We start from the raw sequence: 17,947 nt of genomic DNA on the forward strand, positions 1-17,947 counted from the left end.
TTGTATGTCACGTGTCTGTTTACATTCCAGCACTGCTTGCTGGGAACTTCCATTGTGTACAGCTTTTCCTTATGCTTTTTGCTCTTAGACATGAAGGAGAGCAGACATGTTTTCTTTGTCTTGGTGTATGCTGAATCAACTGCTCGTAAATATGTTTTACACATGCGTCTGTCCACCCTTCTGTTGCAAAGAGTTAATTACTCTGCTGATTAGAGCGCGCTCCAGCTTCTGAAGAGTTTTGAAGCTGCAGGTTGCTGTTTGATGCTGTTTCAAGGACCGGAGTTCACCCGGCTACTGGCCGGTGGGCTGGAGCCAGCTAGGGGCTGCCAAATGCCCCCGTTCCCTTGGATAAATCCCAACACCAGAGACAGGCCCTGAAGGCCCGACTTGGGCACAGCTTCCCTCCCCACAGCTCTGGCCTTGATGAAGGAGCCTCATTGCGCCCCCTCAAAAAAATGTGCCTGGGGCCACAGCCCCTCCAACCACCCACGCTACGCCACTGCTTCCTCTATCTCTCTTGTCTTTTTGCCCCTGGATTAATGTTTTAGTTTGGACCCAAAAAAGATATTTGACAATAATCTTTGTAGTTTTCTCTATAAACTCTGATAAAATTTATGTTTCTAAAAAGAAAACTCCCTCACAAAATTCAGAGAAATGTGCATTTCCAAGGATAGCTGCATTTTGGTTCTCATATCGTATTAGGAAGTGCAAATTCAGTAAGTTTGCATTAAAATAAGAACTGAATTCATCTCCCTTCCCTAGTGTCAGGTTATTTAAAAGTTATTAAAGGTGAATATATTTGCATGCATGTTGTTAGGTTCTACTCATTTTCCAACTAGAAACCAAACAGTTTTGTGGAGGAAACTCTCAAGTCATATGCTCTGAAAAGCTTTGAGTAGGGGAAGAGTTAGGTACTTTACACCTTTGATATGGCTGTAGGAAGAAGAAGGCTTGCGCTGATGTTGTAGGAATCCATGAGAAGAGCGACTTACCGTTCCCATGCAGGTATCCTTTACATCCACCCAGACGGAGTCGGCCACAATCTCATTGTTCGCCACTTGGTAGTAAGCCACAATCCGGAAGGAAGGGATGAGATCCGGGGTGATGGGCAAGGAAATGGTCACCAGATTTTGTCCTGGTGCTTTGGGCTGCCTTCCAACCCTGAACACCTTCCCCTTAGTCAAGATCTGATGGTTGAAGAAGCCATTATTGTTTAACATGAAGGGAGCTAAGAAGCACTGATTTGTTTAAAGACTATTTATTCAAATATGCTAAGATAAATTAAATAGAAATACTTGCGAAATAGGCTAAGGATTTAAATATGTGAAATTATAAAACAATATGTTTAAAGTTAAGATGACAATAGATAAAGATGTTAAGAGGATTAAGTAAATTTTATGAGATACTATTTTGGAAAACCGTTACAATGAAATACAATGAAATTCAGTCAAGGGAATTTGAGGAAGGCATATAATTATGATATTAACATTGGACCAAGTTCAGTTATGATGTGTGTTGGTTTGTTTGTTTAAAAATGTGGGAAATTAATTTTAAAAATTGAAGGAAAAAAAGAAGCACTGATGTGTTTGAACATGTGATGCTGCCATGGAGAAGCTCCATTCAACAATATGTGTCATACAAATGTTTTTCTCCACCTCATGCAGAACTGTGACATGGAAGAGTTTACTTATTTTTGTGGGCTCCGTATAAGTGCCATAATCACATGAAACTGTCCTCAACCCACAAAGGGCCAGTGCTGTAGGAAAGATTGCTGAACCCTACTTATCCTTTAATTTTTTAAAATATTTTTTTTCTGGTACAGATTTTCCACATTCATGCATTAACCAATACAACAATACATTGATCATTGACTTCCCTTCACCCCTTCAACATGGTTCATTTTAGTTATCAATTACTACTGAATATTCTAATTACTCCCATTCCCCCCCCCTCATTATTTCTCTACTTGATTTATACTGCTGAATTTACTCTAATCCTGTTAATGCCTTAACCTGTTTACAATGATTCTTCAGATATGCTACAAACACTTTCCAATCTTCCTTAAAAGTCTTTTCTTCCTGGTCTCTTCTTAGTTAAAGCTTGCTAATTCTACATACTCCACAAATTTCAGCTGCCTCTTCTCCCTTGTTGGTACTGTTCCCTCTCTCCATTCCTGAGCATATATCATTCAGGCTGCCATAGTTGCATAGAGAAACAAGTTCTTTTGATCACTGGGTACATCTGACCCTATTATTCCTAAAAGAAAGGCTTCCAGTCTTTTTACAAAATACCTTTTAAATATCTCCCCTCATTTCATTATATAACACCTCCCTGCTTCTCCATGAGGACTAGGCGCATGGCTGAAGACTTCCCTCTTCCCTCTCTCACCAAGACCTTCAATATTAACAGGTGTATGGAGACTTGACCCTCAGGCTTCCATTCTGCCCGGTACTTACCAGATAGGTGAAATATTGGATCTGATTCAGTACTTGTTGGTTGTTGCCCTTCACGTTGAAATTGATAGGCAAGTTGTCTCCAGCCTTGAGCTCCGTAGCTGTGACTGCCAAATGGAGAAAGTTTCCAGATCCTCCTTGGGTCTGGTACGCTGTAGCTATCATGGTCTTGGTTGCCTGACGTTCATTTAAAAGTTGGGGATCTCTGGTTTTTACCTACAGAAAATTGAACGTGTTGATCAGATCTCAGACATGAATCCATTAGTCCTTTTACATCCAACATTGTGAGAGAGGGTCCACACGGAGCGCAGTTGAGTGTTTATTTATTTTTATATTCATATTTATATCCTGCCCAGGGTGGCAATGTCCTAGTGGGGAGGAATTGGATAGAATCTTGGACCTATGAAGATCTATGAAACACCTCTGTTACGTAACCTGTATCTTCAGAAATAACTCCACTTTAATATGAATATTTGAAGTAACTGAAATTCAGAACACCCTTCCTCAAATATAGGATGTAGCAGTTATGGAGAAATTATATGTATACAGTATATATATCACTGCGTTCCCAGCTACCAGGCCCCACACAAGCTCAGGTCGGGTCCTGCACTGTGCCTGGAATCAATGGGTCAGAATGGTGGGTCTTTTCAGTACCTCAGGATAAAAAGAGAACAGTGTGGTCTCTCAACCCTATTCAGACCAATGAAGATTCACATTATAGATTCCTTTAAAGCACAAGTTATCTTGGCTCTTGGGGGAAAGCCATCTTAAGTAACTTGTGAACTCCAGTCTGCAGTGTGAATGATGGCTGAACAACACGCCAAAGGTGCAGGTGAGATGGAATTGGTGAACTGCCATCAAAAGAAAGAAGAAAATTAGAATATAGTTTATTGGGATCTAAATTAAGTCCCAATAAACCACATGAACCAAGTCAGACTGTTGCTCTCAAGGGGAACATAAGAAGAGCCTGCTGAATCAAGTCCACCATTTAATCCACAATCCTGTTCACAGAGTGGCCAATCAGATGCCTGTGGGAAGTTCACAAGCAGGTAAAGGTAAAGGGACCCCTGGACAGTTAAGTCCAGTCAAAGGCGACTATGGGGTTGCGGCCCTCATCTCGTTTTCAGGCTGAGGGAGCCAGCATTTGTCCACAGACAGCTTTCCAGGTCATGTGGCCACTTCTGGCACAACAGAACACCGTGACAGAAACCAGAGCACACAGAAACATCGTTTACCGTCCCACCACAGCAGTACCTATTTATCTACTTGCACTGGCATGCTTTCAAACTGCTAGGATGGCAGGAACTGGGCCAGAGGAACAGGAGCTCACTCTGTTGCGGGGATTCGAACCACCAACCTTCTGATCGGTGGTTTAGACCACAGTGCCACCCACGTAAGACTCAAAGACAAGAGCACTCTTCTCTCCTGCAGTTTCCAGCAACTGGTATTCAGAAGAATATAGCATTTGACCATGGAAGCAGAGTATATCCATCAAAAATAGACTGAAACTGGGACCTCTATGCAAAGCATGTTCTCTCCCACTGAGCTACAGATCCCCACTCCCTAAAAAAAATCATAATTCAGTTGCTTTGGTTCTGTGTGCAGAAGATACACACAGGAACTGCCAATAGCACAATTCATGCATTTGAAGGGAACCTGGCATGGCCTCGGGGAGACTCACTGTGATTCTGAGCTCTTGGCTGTTTGCTGGCGTGTTCAGGATCAGCTTGGCTGTCCCATCATCCTGGGTTGTTCCATCAGCTGCAATTGGCTCTGTCACCACAGGTACACGGGAAGCTGGGGAGCCATCAGGATTGGTGACAAACACCTAAGCAATTGAGAAGGAAGAGGTGAATGAACGTGAGATGCAGCCATCTCTGCAGAGCCAACACCACTTTTCCCAAGACATTCATGGATTTAAGAGATTTCCCACAGCTCCTTATGTTCGCCACTGTGGATTTCCAAGAGCCTGGGACTGGGCCACAAGAGGAAGAAAGATTCAGGTGAGCATTACCATCAGTTCAAAGGGCATCCCCGGCTTGAAGTACTTGGGGGTTTTCGTGAAGTGGATCTGATAGGGCGATGTCACAAGGCTGATGCCAGATCGTTCAGTCACCACCATGTCGCTGCCTGCAGGAAGGAGAAGAGGGGACTCAGAGAAGGAATGAAGAGAGAAATCTTCACAGTGTTTCAGAGCCAGGCTCTCAGCATTTGCTCCAAATGGAATAGCTCCAGTACACAAATGTCCTGCCCTCCAGGTGATCCTTTACACACCTGCTTGACTGCCGAAGAATCCCTGTGCATCGGATTGGCCACTGGATCCTTGCCAAAGAACAGGTCAGCCCCTCGATACACAATGCTCTATGTACTGGCAGTAGAGTTGCCCCCTGTCCCATGTAATACAGGATCATCCAGTATTTCAATGCAGAATGCAATGTCCTGCGTTGATTCAATACAGGACACAGTTTGTCCTGTATTTCTACTCTGCTGCATGCTCTCTCTCTCTGTTTCGTTCTTCTCTGCGATTCTCTCCAAATACCTGCCCCTGCTCCTACAGGGAAGGGATTGCTAACTTGGCTGGAGAAATTGTCTCACTTCTTTCTTTTCCTTTTCCCCCTCCTTGCTCCCTTTCCTTTATTTTACATATAAGCTAAACAAGCTATAGCTTGGGGCCCCCCAAAAATGTAAAGGGGAAAAAACCAGGATGTACATTTCCAAAATATAAGATAAAAAACAAATAAAATAAAACCTACATACAGCAACAGTGTTTTGTGTTGTGTAGGCTCCTGTGATCCTAGCCTGCTCTCTAAAATATCACTGGTTTGCTCATTTCTATATATAGGGTGCCTACATTCTGCATGGACTGGTTGCGTGACAACATGTGCAAATGACTTTAGACACCTATTAGCTCCATAAATGACCATATAGCATATATTCAACACAAAAAAGCGACAATTGTTGTTGACAAAGGACAGCTGGACATATAAAGGGCCCCATTGCCTTCAGTAGCTTAGGGCCTCATCAAACCTAAATCTGGCCCTGTTTGCATCATAGCTCACCTGAGTCAGTCATCACTGTCACAGAGATATAGAGGGAGTGCCCAACCAGCTCGTTGAGGTTCTGAAATCGCTTCTGCAGCATTGCTCTTGTCAGCACAGCTTCCCCTTCCCCATCTGTAATCTGGAAAGAAAGGAAAGCAAGAGTGTAAGCAAAGTGGCACATATGCGTGTGCGCACAACAGAACACACCCACAGGCACCTATCTTACTTCAATTCTCTTGAGTGAGTCTGGAATACTGTGTTTGACATCATCTGTTTTCACTCCAAAGAGGACAAAGGCCACACCCTCCACATTCTTCCCATAGAGAAACCTAAAAGAACAAAAATGAATTGCAGGGGTCAATTTACAGAGGACATGGCTCCCAACAGCTACTAGCCATGAAAGCCGTGTTCTGGGGAGGTCGCTCTTGGGTGATTCTGTAGTGACCAATATAACTCTTGTAAGCCTTTTTACTTAACGTTTTGTGTTTTAGCTGATATTATTTAACTTCAGTTAACATTACAGTCGTACCTTGGATCCCAAACGCCTTGGTACTCAGACGTTTTGGCTCCCGAACACAGCAAACCCGGAAGTGAGCATTCCGGTTTGCAAACATTGTTTGGAACCCGAACATCCAAAGGGCTTCCACAGCTTCCAATTGGCTGCAGGAGCTTCCTGCAGCCAATCAGAAGCTGTGCTTTGGTTTCCGAACGTTTTGGAAGTCGGACAGACTTCCGGAATGGATTCCATTCGACTTCCAGGTACAACTGTATACTGTTTTGTTAACTGCCCTGATCTTCCCTTTAAAAAATAAAAATAAAATACTGACAGTTTAGATGCTTTCCTGTACAGTGGTACTTCCAGTTGCAGACGGGATCCATTCCAGAGCTCCGGTCAGATCCCGAGGTTTCCGCAACCGGAGGTGCCACTTCTGCACATGTGCGCCGTGCAGAGCACTTCTGTGCATGTGCAAGCGGTGAAAACCGAAAGAATACTTCCAGGTTTGCCGTTTTCACAACCCGAAGTTTACATTACCCAAGGGTAATGTAAGCCGAGGTTCCACTGTAATTGCATTTTAAAAGCTGAGAAAAATGTAACTGTTTTGCAGACTCCAAAATTTCTCTGCAACTTGCATGTTCAGCTCAGTCACGGGATCGGGCAGCCTAAGCTTGTTTCCCCTTTTCCAGGCTATGTCGGTCGCACCCTGGTGGTGTTATATCAGTCACAATGCATGTAAAACACATTTCTGTTAATACCACATTTCCTTAATACTAAGAACCTCAAAGCAGAGAATAAAGTTAAAACATACTGAATTTCCCTTTCATTTGTTGGGAGAGTTGGAGTATGTGTTTTTTGTGACAAATTTAAGACACCCAACATATATTTTATAGTCCTAAGTTCATCTGCTTTTCTTCCTAACATAAAATTTCTGGTTAGTTCACCAAATGAGAAAGCAAAACTATCAATATCAATATCAGTGTCATTAACCTATTATCTTATTTTCTTGGGAAATTAAAGATCTGTTTTCAACGTCAAATGGGGGTAAGTGTGTGAGGGATCAGAGGACTGCAAAAAGCAGGAGACCGGTGCCAGAACCATAGGCAGATGTATGTTTAGATATATTAAAGGAACTGCAATTGCTGGTTATTATTATTTTTAGCATTATGTTGCAGTGATATTATGTGTCTTATGTGTGGTTATTCTGATACAGTGGTACCTCCGGTTGCGAAGAGGATCCGTTCCGGAGCTCCGGACGTATCCCAAAGTATCCGCAACCAAGGGCGCCTGTTCTGCACATGTGCGTGGTGCCATAGAGTGCTTCTGCTCATGTGCGAGCACATAGAGTGCTTCCAGGTTTGCCATGTTCGCAGCCCGAAGTTTACGTATCCAGAGGGATACGTAAGCAGAGGTACGACTGTACTGTACTTAGAATGTTGTTGTTTTTTGTACGTACCACTTTGAATACAGATTTACCTGTGGAAAACGTACAGTAGTCTATTTATAACAGCAATGACAAGAATGACAATGAGATCAACTTGAAGGGGAAGGGTTCAATTACCTTACCTATCTGCCTCTTATGATGTTTTAATAGAATTTCCTACTTCTTCCCTTTATAAAAGAATGGGATAGATTTGTGCACAGACAAATGTGTCTGTCCCTCTCACATCTATTTTTGCCCTAAGGGCCAAACTACATGTGACACTACACACATCGCTCGTAGCTGTGACCCCATGAATCTTTTAAAAATTGTAAATAGCAGTTCCTGGGCAGCCTGATCAGGACAGGCACCATGGAGGGTGTTGATAAGGTTTTTACTCTTAGCCTTTGTCCTGTGATCCCAACAGATCTTTCCTCTCCCCTCTCCAGCTGTTCTAAACTCTAAGAGGGAAGTTCCTAGTGAGGTAAAAACAACTGGATGCCCCCCCCCAGTGGCTGCTATTTACAGTTTTTAAAAGGTTCACATAGCAACCCAACTACATGTGACATGTATTCTAGAAGACAAAGTAGGAAAATTATAGGTTCCTTTTAGCCAAGCAAATCTACTGAAATATAGCTATTGATTGTTACAATCTGGAATAATAAGTTTCAGGATAGTATAAAATCGTATATTTTCTTTTCTGTAATATAATGAAAACATGATCTTATTCTCTCCCCCTTTACAATATCTTCTCTTTTGCTTCTTTGTATTTTGCATTCTAATATTTCTAAACATTCGAAATGTTCCAAATAAACGTGTTTAAAATCATACTGTGAATTCTTGTTTTTTTGGACGTGATAATTTCATGTTATGCAGGCAATACCTCGTCTTTACCTTCCCATACTTGCAGACACCCACCTTGCAGTGATATCCACTCTGAAATCCTTGTCGCTGTCAATGTAATAAAACTTATCTGATGGCTCCACTATTACTTCAAAGCCTGGCAGTACTAGAGGGAAAAACAGGGGAAGAACATATAAACATTCGTGGAAAGATGAGAATATATAATTGTAGTGAGCTTTCAGGTCAGTGCCAGCAATTTCAATAGTATGAGCAATTCCAAGTGTCATGGTGGAAGACCAATGGGAGTATTCCCTGGGAAACAGTCAAGGGGAGCAATTCAACAATTCCTCTCAGTGCACTGTTCTGGGGGTTCTCGCGACCCCTTCACAAGCCAACTTCAGGAGCAGGGAGAGGGGGAAGCCCAGTTGCACAAGTGGGCAGGACTTTCACTGGCAAGATTCATCTGTTGAATCCAACCCAAGGGATTAAAGAGGAAACAATGCCTGTGATGGACCAGGGGAAATGCTAAGCAGAGATGGTCCTCCTTACCATATTCCTTGACGTCAAATTGCGTGGTGAAGGTCTCCTGTGGGGAGTCTTGATACTTGGCCACAATCTTCCAGGTCCCCAAACTAGAGAAGGAAAAGGAAGGAATCTTCACTGCTTCTGCTTTGTCAACTCATGATATTAAAGGTGAAATCAGAATGGGCTGCAGGGCCTCTTCTCACCATGGGTGAGGTTACGATGTAGTCTATGTCCCTTAATGCTCATTCCCACCAATGGTGGTTGGAATTAAAATGGTGCTTAGGGTCCTCTCTGGAGAACAGCAGAGAAAAGCACCATGGCTGAAAGAGGGGGATGATTATTATACAGTGGAAGGCTCAGCCTTGCCAAAGTGCCAATTTGCTCTACGTGGGGCTACCTTTGAAGGTGACCTGGAAACTACAACTAATCCAGAATGCGGCAGCTAGACTGGTGCCACGGAGCAGCCGCCGAGACCACATAACACCAGTCTTGAAAGACCTACATTGGCTCCCATTACGTTTCCGAGCACAATTCAAAGTTTTGGTGCTGACCTTTAAAGCCCTAACAGCCTTGGCCCAGTATACCTGAAGGAGCGTCTCTACCCCCATCATTCAGCCCAGACACTGAGGTCCAGCTCCAAGGGCCTTCTGGCGGTTCCCTCACTACGAGAAGTGAGGTTACAGGGAACCAGGCAGAGGGCGCCCGCCCTCTGGAACGCCCTCCCATCAGATGTCACTGATATAAACAACGATCTGACTTTTAGAAGACAACTGAAGGCAGCCCTGTTTAGGGAAGTGTTTAATGTTTGATGTTTTATTGTGTTTTTAATATTCTGTTGGGACCCAGATGGGCAGGGTATAAATAATAAATTTGTTATTGTTGTTGTTATTATTATTATTATTAGTATTGAATTGACTTCCCCCTTCTTGTTCCCAATGTAGAGCTTTCCTCCCATGCTTGTTCCAGCCAGATAGGTGGGGTAGAAATAATAAATTATTATTATTACTATATTATTAAAGCTGGCAGCAAGATCCCATCAGCAACTCTCTTTGCTGGCAGTACTCTGTGAAGAACTTCAAAGCGCCATTTTGAGGCACGGTGGAGCACTGGTGACTTCGGGCCTATTGGACCCAGAGCCCCAAGGACCACCCAAGGGGTCCTATCCTCAAGTCTCTCAGCTTGAGAGCCAGTGTGGTGTAGTGGTTAAGAGCGATAGACTCGAAATCTGGTGAACCGGGTTCGCGTCTCCGCTCCTCCACATGCAGCTGCTGGGTGACCTTGGGCCAGTCACACTTCTCTGAAGTCTCTCAGCCCCACTCACCTCACAGAGTGTTTGTTGTGGGGGAGGAAGGGAAAGGAGAATGTTAGCTGCTTTGAGACTCCTTCGGGTAGTGATAAAGTGGAATATCAAATCCAAACTCTTCTTCTTCTTCTTCTGCGCCAGTCTAGAGCTGGCTCAGCAAAATATGTGTAAAAACCCACTCCCCATCCTCCGCCCTGGCCAGGGTGAGTGACAGGCCTTTGGGTGCAGTGTTGGATCTGCCACATGACTGCTTCCTGATCAAGGTGGGCATACTCTGCCCACCCACATTCCTAGTCCTACACACCTGAGATAAGCCATATTGGGCTCAATGGGGCATACATGCAAAGGACTGTGCTGTTTAGCTTGGAGCAGAATGCTTGCCCCAAAAATCTTAAGATGTGGATATGTGGAGGATGAGATCACACTCTCACACCCCATCTACGTGTCTGTCACAGGGTGGTTGTGGGTGGTAAAGGTAAAGGGACCCCTGACCATTAGGTCCAGTTGTGACCGACTCTGGGGTTGCGGCGCTCATCTCGCTTTATTGGCCGAGGGAGCCGGCGTACAGCTTCCGGGTCATGTGGCCAGCATGACTAAGCCGCTTCTGGCGAACCAGGGCAGCGCACAGAAACGCCGTTTACCTTCCCGTCGGAGTGGTACCTATCTATCTACTTGCACTTTGACGTGCTTTCGAACTGCTAGGTTGGCAGGAGCAGGGACCGAGCAACGGGAGCTCACCCTGTCGTGGGGATTCGAACTGCCGACCTTCTAATCAGCAAGCCCTAGGCTCTGTGGTTTAACCCACAGCACCACCCACGTCCCCTGGTTGTGGGTGGTAAATATATACTAATATTGATGAGAGCTCGGATTGGTGTTTTTTTTGTTTCATATGCAACCCCCAAAAGAAGGATAAAGGGCACTTTGTACATTGATGAGCTTCCTTCTTAGGTTGCTGTTTCAGCTCACTTTCTGTACAAATATGCTGCTTGGTAGTATTCATGGTCAAATACCTGACAATCTCAGGTAAGTTGTAAGGCCGGATGTTTGTTGAAGTGGGGCTGATGGAACTCTGGCTGACAATAATGCCATCTGGTGTCTGTGAAGGAGAAAAACATGTTTCAATGGTTGCTGAAGGAATGAAAAATGATTGCACTCAGTATTCATAATGTGGAAAAATAAATTCTCTCGGCTTAGCCACAAAGCTTCCAGGATGGCTCTGGCCTAAACCATTGTGATGATAGTTAATTTAATTAATTGGTTTAGAAGATTCACACACTGTTTTTTTAGGAACTCCTCCACAAAGTGGCTTTCCGTATTCGAAAACACCAATCTTTGAAAACACAAAACCAGTAGCAATAAGCAATAACACATTTAAGAATCTCCAGCCTTGCCTCAATTAGCTATCCTTGTAGTACAAGAGATGGGGCCAACCTAATCTCTACAGCAATCATATTCCAGCACGGCTGAAAAACAATACAGGGCCGGCCCATGAGGCAAGGTGAGGTGATTGCCTCAGGAGGCAGGATCTATCGGACCAGCAGATCCAGTCTCCAAGGAATGTATTGCCTGCTGCCACAGAGGCAGCTACAGCTGTGGGATGCTCCTTGGAGGCCAGATCTACCCCTGTACAGTGATCTCTTGGCAAATAGGACTTCGCCCTTATTCCCGTTGTAAATCTTTTTCTGATGCAGATCTTCTCTCACTCCTTCTTCCCTGGCGGAGGGGCGCCATTTTGTGGTTAACCTCAGGTACCAAAATGTCTTCCGCCAGACCTGTTATTGTGTGTGCGCTCACCACACTAGTCCAGTTGCCTTTACTAGCAAACACTGAAGCAGTCACTCTGAACTAGCACTTAAGATACAGGCAGGAGGACATAAGAGGATAACCCCCATCTTGCCACTTTGGGCTCCTTAAAGGAGGAGCAGGAGAAATAAAAGGCTGTGTGACTGAGAGGAAAAAAGTAAACAGCCTGATTCCCCTCTCCCACCTCATCCCAGTATAGTTCTTTCCCCAAGGTCTTGGGGTGAGATAGTTTCCCATGATACCACTGCTGGGATGAGCCAGCACTGCCAAGGTCTGAAATGGCATTTAAGGAGTTATGAAAAATGCCCACGCAATATGCTTCCTAAGAAAAGCTACACTGAATGGCCATCACTCTTTCTGCGAAATCGCTGCAGAACGTTTAGTGAAGCACCAACCATCACTGCAATTTCAGGCGGCCAATGCTGTACTCAACACACACCCAAATATATGCCTCTCACCTCAAACTCAACAATCACAGGCTTATCCAAAAGCTCCATGTTGTGGCCCACAGAAAAGACACGGTAGCGCACTGAGAAATAAAAGAGAGGTATTTGAGTTTGAAAAGAAATAGAAAAAAAACATCAACTACATCCATCCTACACATTTTGTCTGAGTGTGTGCGCGCGCGCACTAGCGCTCACATCCCTATTTTGAGATGTACAAATCTTGCAGGTTTTTCCTTCTTATTGTTTAAAGATAAAAAATACCAGAAAATAAATCCATTTCTGATAGCGGACTATGGCATGGTGAAGGTGCACTGCTCACCTGACCTCCCTCTGGCTGAGTCACTGCCGCATAGCAGCAGAGAGAGGAAGGTGCAAAGCCAATCCAGTGCTCCTTCTGGTAGTCTGCACTGTGTCAGCCTCTCCTCTCCTCCTCTTTGGGGCAGTATGCAGCTACAACTCAACTGGGGTCTGGTCAGGTGAGTGCCACAGTCCCAACAAGCTGTCTGTTACTCTCACATCCCATGGTGTGCACATCCATTTGCTTTGTCCCACGGTTGCCTCTTGCAGGGGAGAGGCTGCTGGTTCTTTAAAGAATACAAAAACCTACAATACCTGAGTGATGATACACAGAACTTTTTCAGAACAACTTGAGTTGTCAGGTGTGTGTAGTGGGGGTGTTAATATTTGTCTAGCTCTAGTTGTGCCTAGGGATGTATCTAATAATAGTAAAGTTCTGAAAGATAAATCAAAGGCTGATCCCAAGCTGGTTATCCACTCTATACCCCCTTACTGTGGTCCCAGATAAGGTGGGGCTAGCAGAAGGTGTCACCTGCAGATCCAGGGGTGTAGATGGTTTTATCTGTCTGGATGAAGAGATATCCACTGTGGAAGGAGACCAGAACCGTCTTCTCCAGTGTGAACTGAGGACAGCTGGCCTGGACAACCACATACTGGTTTTGCTTGGAATCCTTTTTCATGTCTTTGGCAGGAACCTGCGTGAGGGAATCAGGAAAACTTGTTTAGGTTAAAGGGCTGGAGGGGGGCAGAATAGAATGCCCTGACCTCCTTGCCCTGCAGCTAAACTCATTCAGATGTTTAACTCTACTGTTTGCTTGACACTTTGTCATGTGGGATGTAATCCACTGGTATGGTCAAATGCAACATTCCTTATTTCCTTAAAGTGGGCACATCCAGTCAGTGTAACTTCCTGTTCCACTGGTCTGGAGCTTCCTCTCCCTGCATGTGACCCGGGAGATGGGCATCGCTCTGGCTGACTCTACAAAAGAGCCGAGCCATGCAGCCACTTTCTCAGTTCGTCTTGTCCCTTATTGCTCTCTTGCTGATCTTTTGCTACCATGCTGCTCTCCTGCAGCCATTTTGTTATCTAAATGTAATGTTGCTGTCTGCTGGCTCTCAGCCAGCAGCACATGAGTTCAGTCTCCATAAGAGATGAATTCACAGTTTCTTTGTATAACTACCAAGTAAAGTCTGCCTTTCAGGGATCAAATCATGAACTGAAATGTGAGTAAACTTTTTGTTACTTTACTCTGAAAGACTCTCGTGCCGTTATTGTTTTAAGAGGGATTAAAGGGGACACCAGGAAATAATCTTAACTAAGAGATTCAAATAAATCTGCAAACTAGCTTCCAGCTATATTGAGGGGAATTTGTTCTGCTACATCACTTACTAGCGTGAGTGAAGGAAGGATAATACTTATTCAATCTATCCTTCCCTACTATCCTTAACATTCCCACATGTCACTGGGTCAGAGACACCCTGTCAGCTGCAGCTTCCTCTACCTTGTACTTACATAAGTAATTTCAATGCATTTCAATGGAAGGGACATGCCAAAAAACCCAAGTTATTTACACTAAAAAAACACACCACAATAGTGAATACTACTCATATGATTGCATGATATTCATTCCTGACCTCAGACAAACGTGAATATAGTGGGAATTTCTGGTCCCATTTCTGTGTCTGACAGAATTCTATAACATCCCTAAGCTCAGCCCAGTTGAAGTGTAACTCCTTTCTCTGACAAGGTAAATGCAAATCATTCAGCAAACAGTTGGCACAGCATCAAATATAGCTGCTGACTGGCAAGTAAAACTGAAGTGTGCAAGAGATATAACGAAGGAGCGCATAAGTAAGCTGGATGACCTTAAGAAAATAAGTTGTTACTATAATTTATTATTCAGAAGATTCCCAGAGCATTTGGAAGATGGCAGCTCAGAGTGGTTCTTGCATGACAGGCTCACTGAACACTTCAAATAAATGCCGTGGACGTGCTGACAACAGAGTTTGTTCATAGTCTGACATTCTTTTCTGCTCTTAATGCAAACAAGCCAAGAGACATGACCGTACACTTCATTAACTCCAGACTAAAGAGACAATACATAAACTTGCCAAAGGCACTTTAAAAATAGAATTCAGATATTTCAGGTTCCCTCAGCTGAAACCGTAAGGCAGAGCCAAACTGTGACTAATCATAGAAGAAGGCCTGAAATATGTATTCATAAAAGACCAAGATACATGCTGCTCACCATGCCAACCAGGGCCGGATTCAGGTTTGATGAGGGCCTAAGCCACTGAAGATAATGGGGCCCTTTATATGTCCAGCTGTCCTTTGTCAACAACAAATTGTCACTGTTTTTTGTGTTGAATATATGCTATATGGTAATTTATGGACCTAATAGGTATCTAAAGCCATTTGCCACTGTTGCTGTATGTAAGCTTAATTTTATTTGTTTTTATCTTATATTTAGGAAATGTACATCCAGTTGTTTCCCCTTAATTTTTTGGGGGTCAATCCCCTGGCTCTGAGCCTTCTTACCTTGGGGGTTCCCCAGCTGGTGCTTCCCCCCACTCCTCTGCATCCAGCCACTAGCAAAGTCAAATCCATTAAGATGAAACATCAAAATGGTAAACCACTATTCTTAGAATCCTTCCTTAAGTATTAGGAATAACACCCTATAAAAGTGTTTCTCAAACTTGACTCTCCAGCTGCTGTTGGACTACAAATCCCATCATTCCTGGTCCTGCCAGCTAGAGATGATAGCAGTTGTAGTCCAACAACAGCTGGAGACTCAAGTTTGAGAAACACTGCCCTACAATCGGCTATAGGGCAACCCTATACAGTGCAGTCATTCAAAAGAATCTTGCAGTTCTGACTTTTAACAGCCATTTGATCACCTGCAATGGGCAAATTATGTTTAGACCTTGTGCAAAGAATGAGTTTCATGGGTGAGTTTCTGCAGATCAAGGCACAAAGGTGGGCGAGACTGGTATTTATCTGGGTTGTCAACCTTGACATGTTCCAGGCCAAATTTACTGCTGACCCTGCCAGAAAGCAGATACTGAAATATGACCATTGCATACGATCACACAAATCCTCACAAATATATTTTACTAACCTCTAAAGCTGGTCTGGGAACTAACAATCTGGATCTTCTGATGTGTTATATCAGGCTTCCTCAACCTCGGCCCTCCAGATGTTTTTCAGACTACAATTCCCATCATCCCTGACCACTGGTCCTGCTAGCTAGGGATCATGGGAGTTGTAGGCCAAAAACATCTGGAGGGCCAAGGTTGAGGAAGCCTATGTTATATTCAGGTCTGATCAGACAGCATTGTACTTTAAATTTCCCATCATCGGGCTTGATAGCACAGATGATTTGCCCTTCCCTTACCCCTCCCGGAGTTTCTCTTTTTATATGCTAACCCGCCTACCTCAAACCTAATGGACAAACTGCACAATCGTATGCATGCCCTACTGCATTCAATGGGACTTGCTCCTAGGTTGAGTGTGAACAAGTGTGGAGCTTGATTTTTGCATACATTATGGCACCGTCCCTAACCATCGCTGTGCACTCACCTTTATAGCTGGCGTCACCATCATGCCATTTGCTGGGTTCATGGGAACTTTGACCATATACAAGGTGTTTTTCTTCTGTGGGAAGTCATGGACAGAGATGGTGACCTCGGTGTCAAAGTTGCTTCCATGAGCCTCCACCACAATCGTCTCATCGGTCTCTACCCGCAGGACACTTGGGGTGATGAGGGAGTGGCTACAGAGGATAAAAAGTTCATTGCAGTGAGTCTGTTTGTTGCATCTAAATACCTTACCACAGCTCCTCCATGCTGCATTTGCCGCCTCCTCTTGCTTGGGGAAATTCAAGAAACAAATGGTTTAAGAGGCCCTCACTTATAGGCAGGGTGGGAGGGGCATCACCCTGCCAAGATTCTGAATCCCCCCCCCCAAACCTCCAAAGCCATGGTCCAGTCTTTGTCCTGTCACCTAGAATAATAGCAATACATTTCCAGTGACAGAGAGGCTTCCATCCATCTTCTCTGCTTAGTCAGTCATAAAAACCACTAGCAGAAGATCCCTCCTCTGTCCCCATCAAGAGAAAACAGTTCCAGAAAGAATGAGGAGGAAGGATTTTTGTCCAGGCACATTTCTTGATGGAGGTAAGAATGAGGGAAAGGTTTTTTTTCTTATTCTGTTGTTTTTGCTTTTGTTGTAAAACTAGGGTGAGAAAACTGCATAATGGAAGTTCATACAGCAGCCCAGTTTTTCTTCCTTCGCTTAGGAGGTTGGGAGAAACGGTGGCATGTGGGGGAGATGAGAGAATTCTGGAGGCTTCTGTTGAAATGGTAAACTGTCCTATGTGCAGGTCTAGAGATAAGATTGTTGGGCTAGCGCCTGGGAGTCCAGTCCTGCCTTCAAAACCTCACACAGCCACGAAGCTCATATTACACTGGGGTAATTGCTGTAGTTTTATATTGGTGAATGATATTTGTTGCCTGCAATCCTCTGTCCACTTGCATTGAATCGGAAAACAAGCCTGGTTGAATTAGTATTACAGCAAAATTACTCACAACAGAAAAGGATGGAGACTTATGTAGGTGCTGTACATGTGACCTCTTAGGAAATGTATACAATGTGTTTTAAAGATTCCAAGGAATCGGGGTGCCAACTTGAATAAAATACTTGGGGGGGGGTAAGCCCCACCCCACATAATCGATCACATACCATTTGAATGGCAATGCCCAACAACTTGGGTGGTGGGCGAAGGGACCTTGGCCTTTAAGAGTTGGCTCCTACGCAAGGAAGACTGTAGGGCCTTCGTCAATCATTACTTTCTAACCTCAGCCATAATGTGAAGTGAACATCTTACTTCCTCCTATGAGATCACACCACAATTTGTTCCGGAATCGCACAACAGTAATCTGGATGTGAACACCAGCTGCCATTCGATGCATAAGTCTTGACATTAGATATTGCACTTTTTGATTGTAACTTTTTCGTTTTTGGATGTACTAACTTTTGATTTATGCCTGATGAGGACATTTCCACATTTACTCCATACCCTCCCCACATCCCATCACAACAGACACAGAGTGGTGGCATCTGACAAAAGTCAGCTCAAGGCTCCACTAGCCCAAGGCCCCTGCAATGTAGCAATGAAGGAATCTTTTTGCCCAACGAAAGGATTGAAGCCCCAACCGTGAGATTAAGAGTCTCATGTTCTATCCTAGGGTGTCAGTGTGCCAAGGACACTTCTCTGTTTGAAGGGCTTTTGGAGGACAACCCTCTATTATTTGAATGAGT

The 17,947-nt window shown here is 44.1% G+C and overlaps 1 protein-coding gene across 1 annotated transcript in view; it reads right to left on the minus strand.

Moving 5' to 3' along the window:
- LOC308576474 (venom factor-like) overlaps positions 1–17,947 on the minus strand; it is a 57,497-nt gene that overhangs the window by 37,524 nt on the left and 2,026 nt on the right. Inside the window, exons 2-13 of the mRNA XM_081175841.1 lie at positions 16,208–16,400; positions 13,160–13,322; positions 12,343–12,413; positions 11,092–11,177; positions 8,803–8,885; positions 8,329–8,419; positions 5,721–5,823; positions 5,513–5,633; positions 4,468–4,583; positions 4,135–4,281; positions 2,457–2,669; positions 993–1,187 (exon numbers count right to left, since the gene is read on the minus strand). Of these exons, the coding sequence (XP_081031967.1) occupies positions 993–1,187; positions 2,457–2,669; positions 4,135–4,281; positions 4,468–4,583; positions 5,513–5,633; positions 5,721–5,823; positions 8,329–8,419; positions 8,803–8,885; positions 11,092–11,177; positions 12,343–12,413; positions 13,160–13,322; positions 16,208–16,400 (1,582 nt within the window). The remainder of the gene's footprint in view (positions 1–992; positions 1,188–2,456; positions 2,670–4,134; positions 4,282–4,467; positions 4,584–5,512; positions 5,634–5,720; positions 5,824–8,328; positions 8,420–8,802; positions 8,886–11,091; positions 11,178–12,342; positions 12,414–13,159; positions 13,323–16,207; positions 16,401–17,947) is intronic.

Source organism: Podarcis bocagei (assembly GCF_964188305.1).
Source record: "Podarcis bocagei genome assembly, chromosome: 17".
NCBI lineage: Eukaryota > Metazoa > Chordata > Lepidosauria > Squamata > Lacertidae > Podarcis > Podarcis bocagei.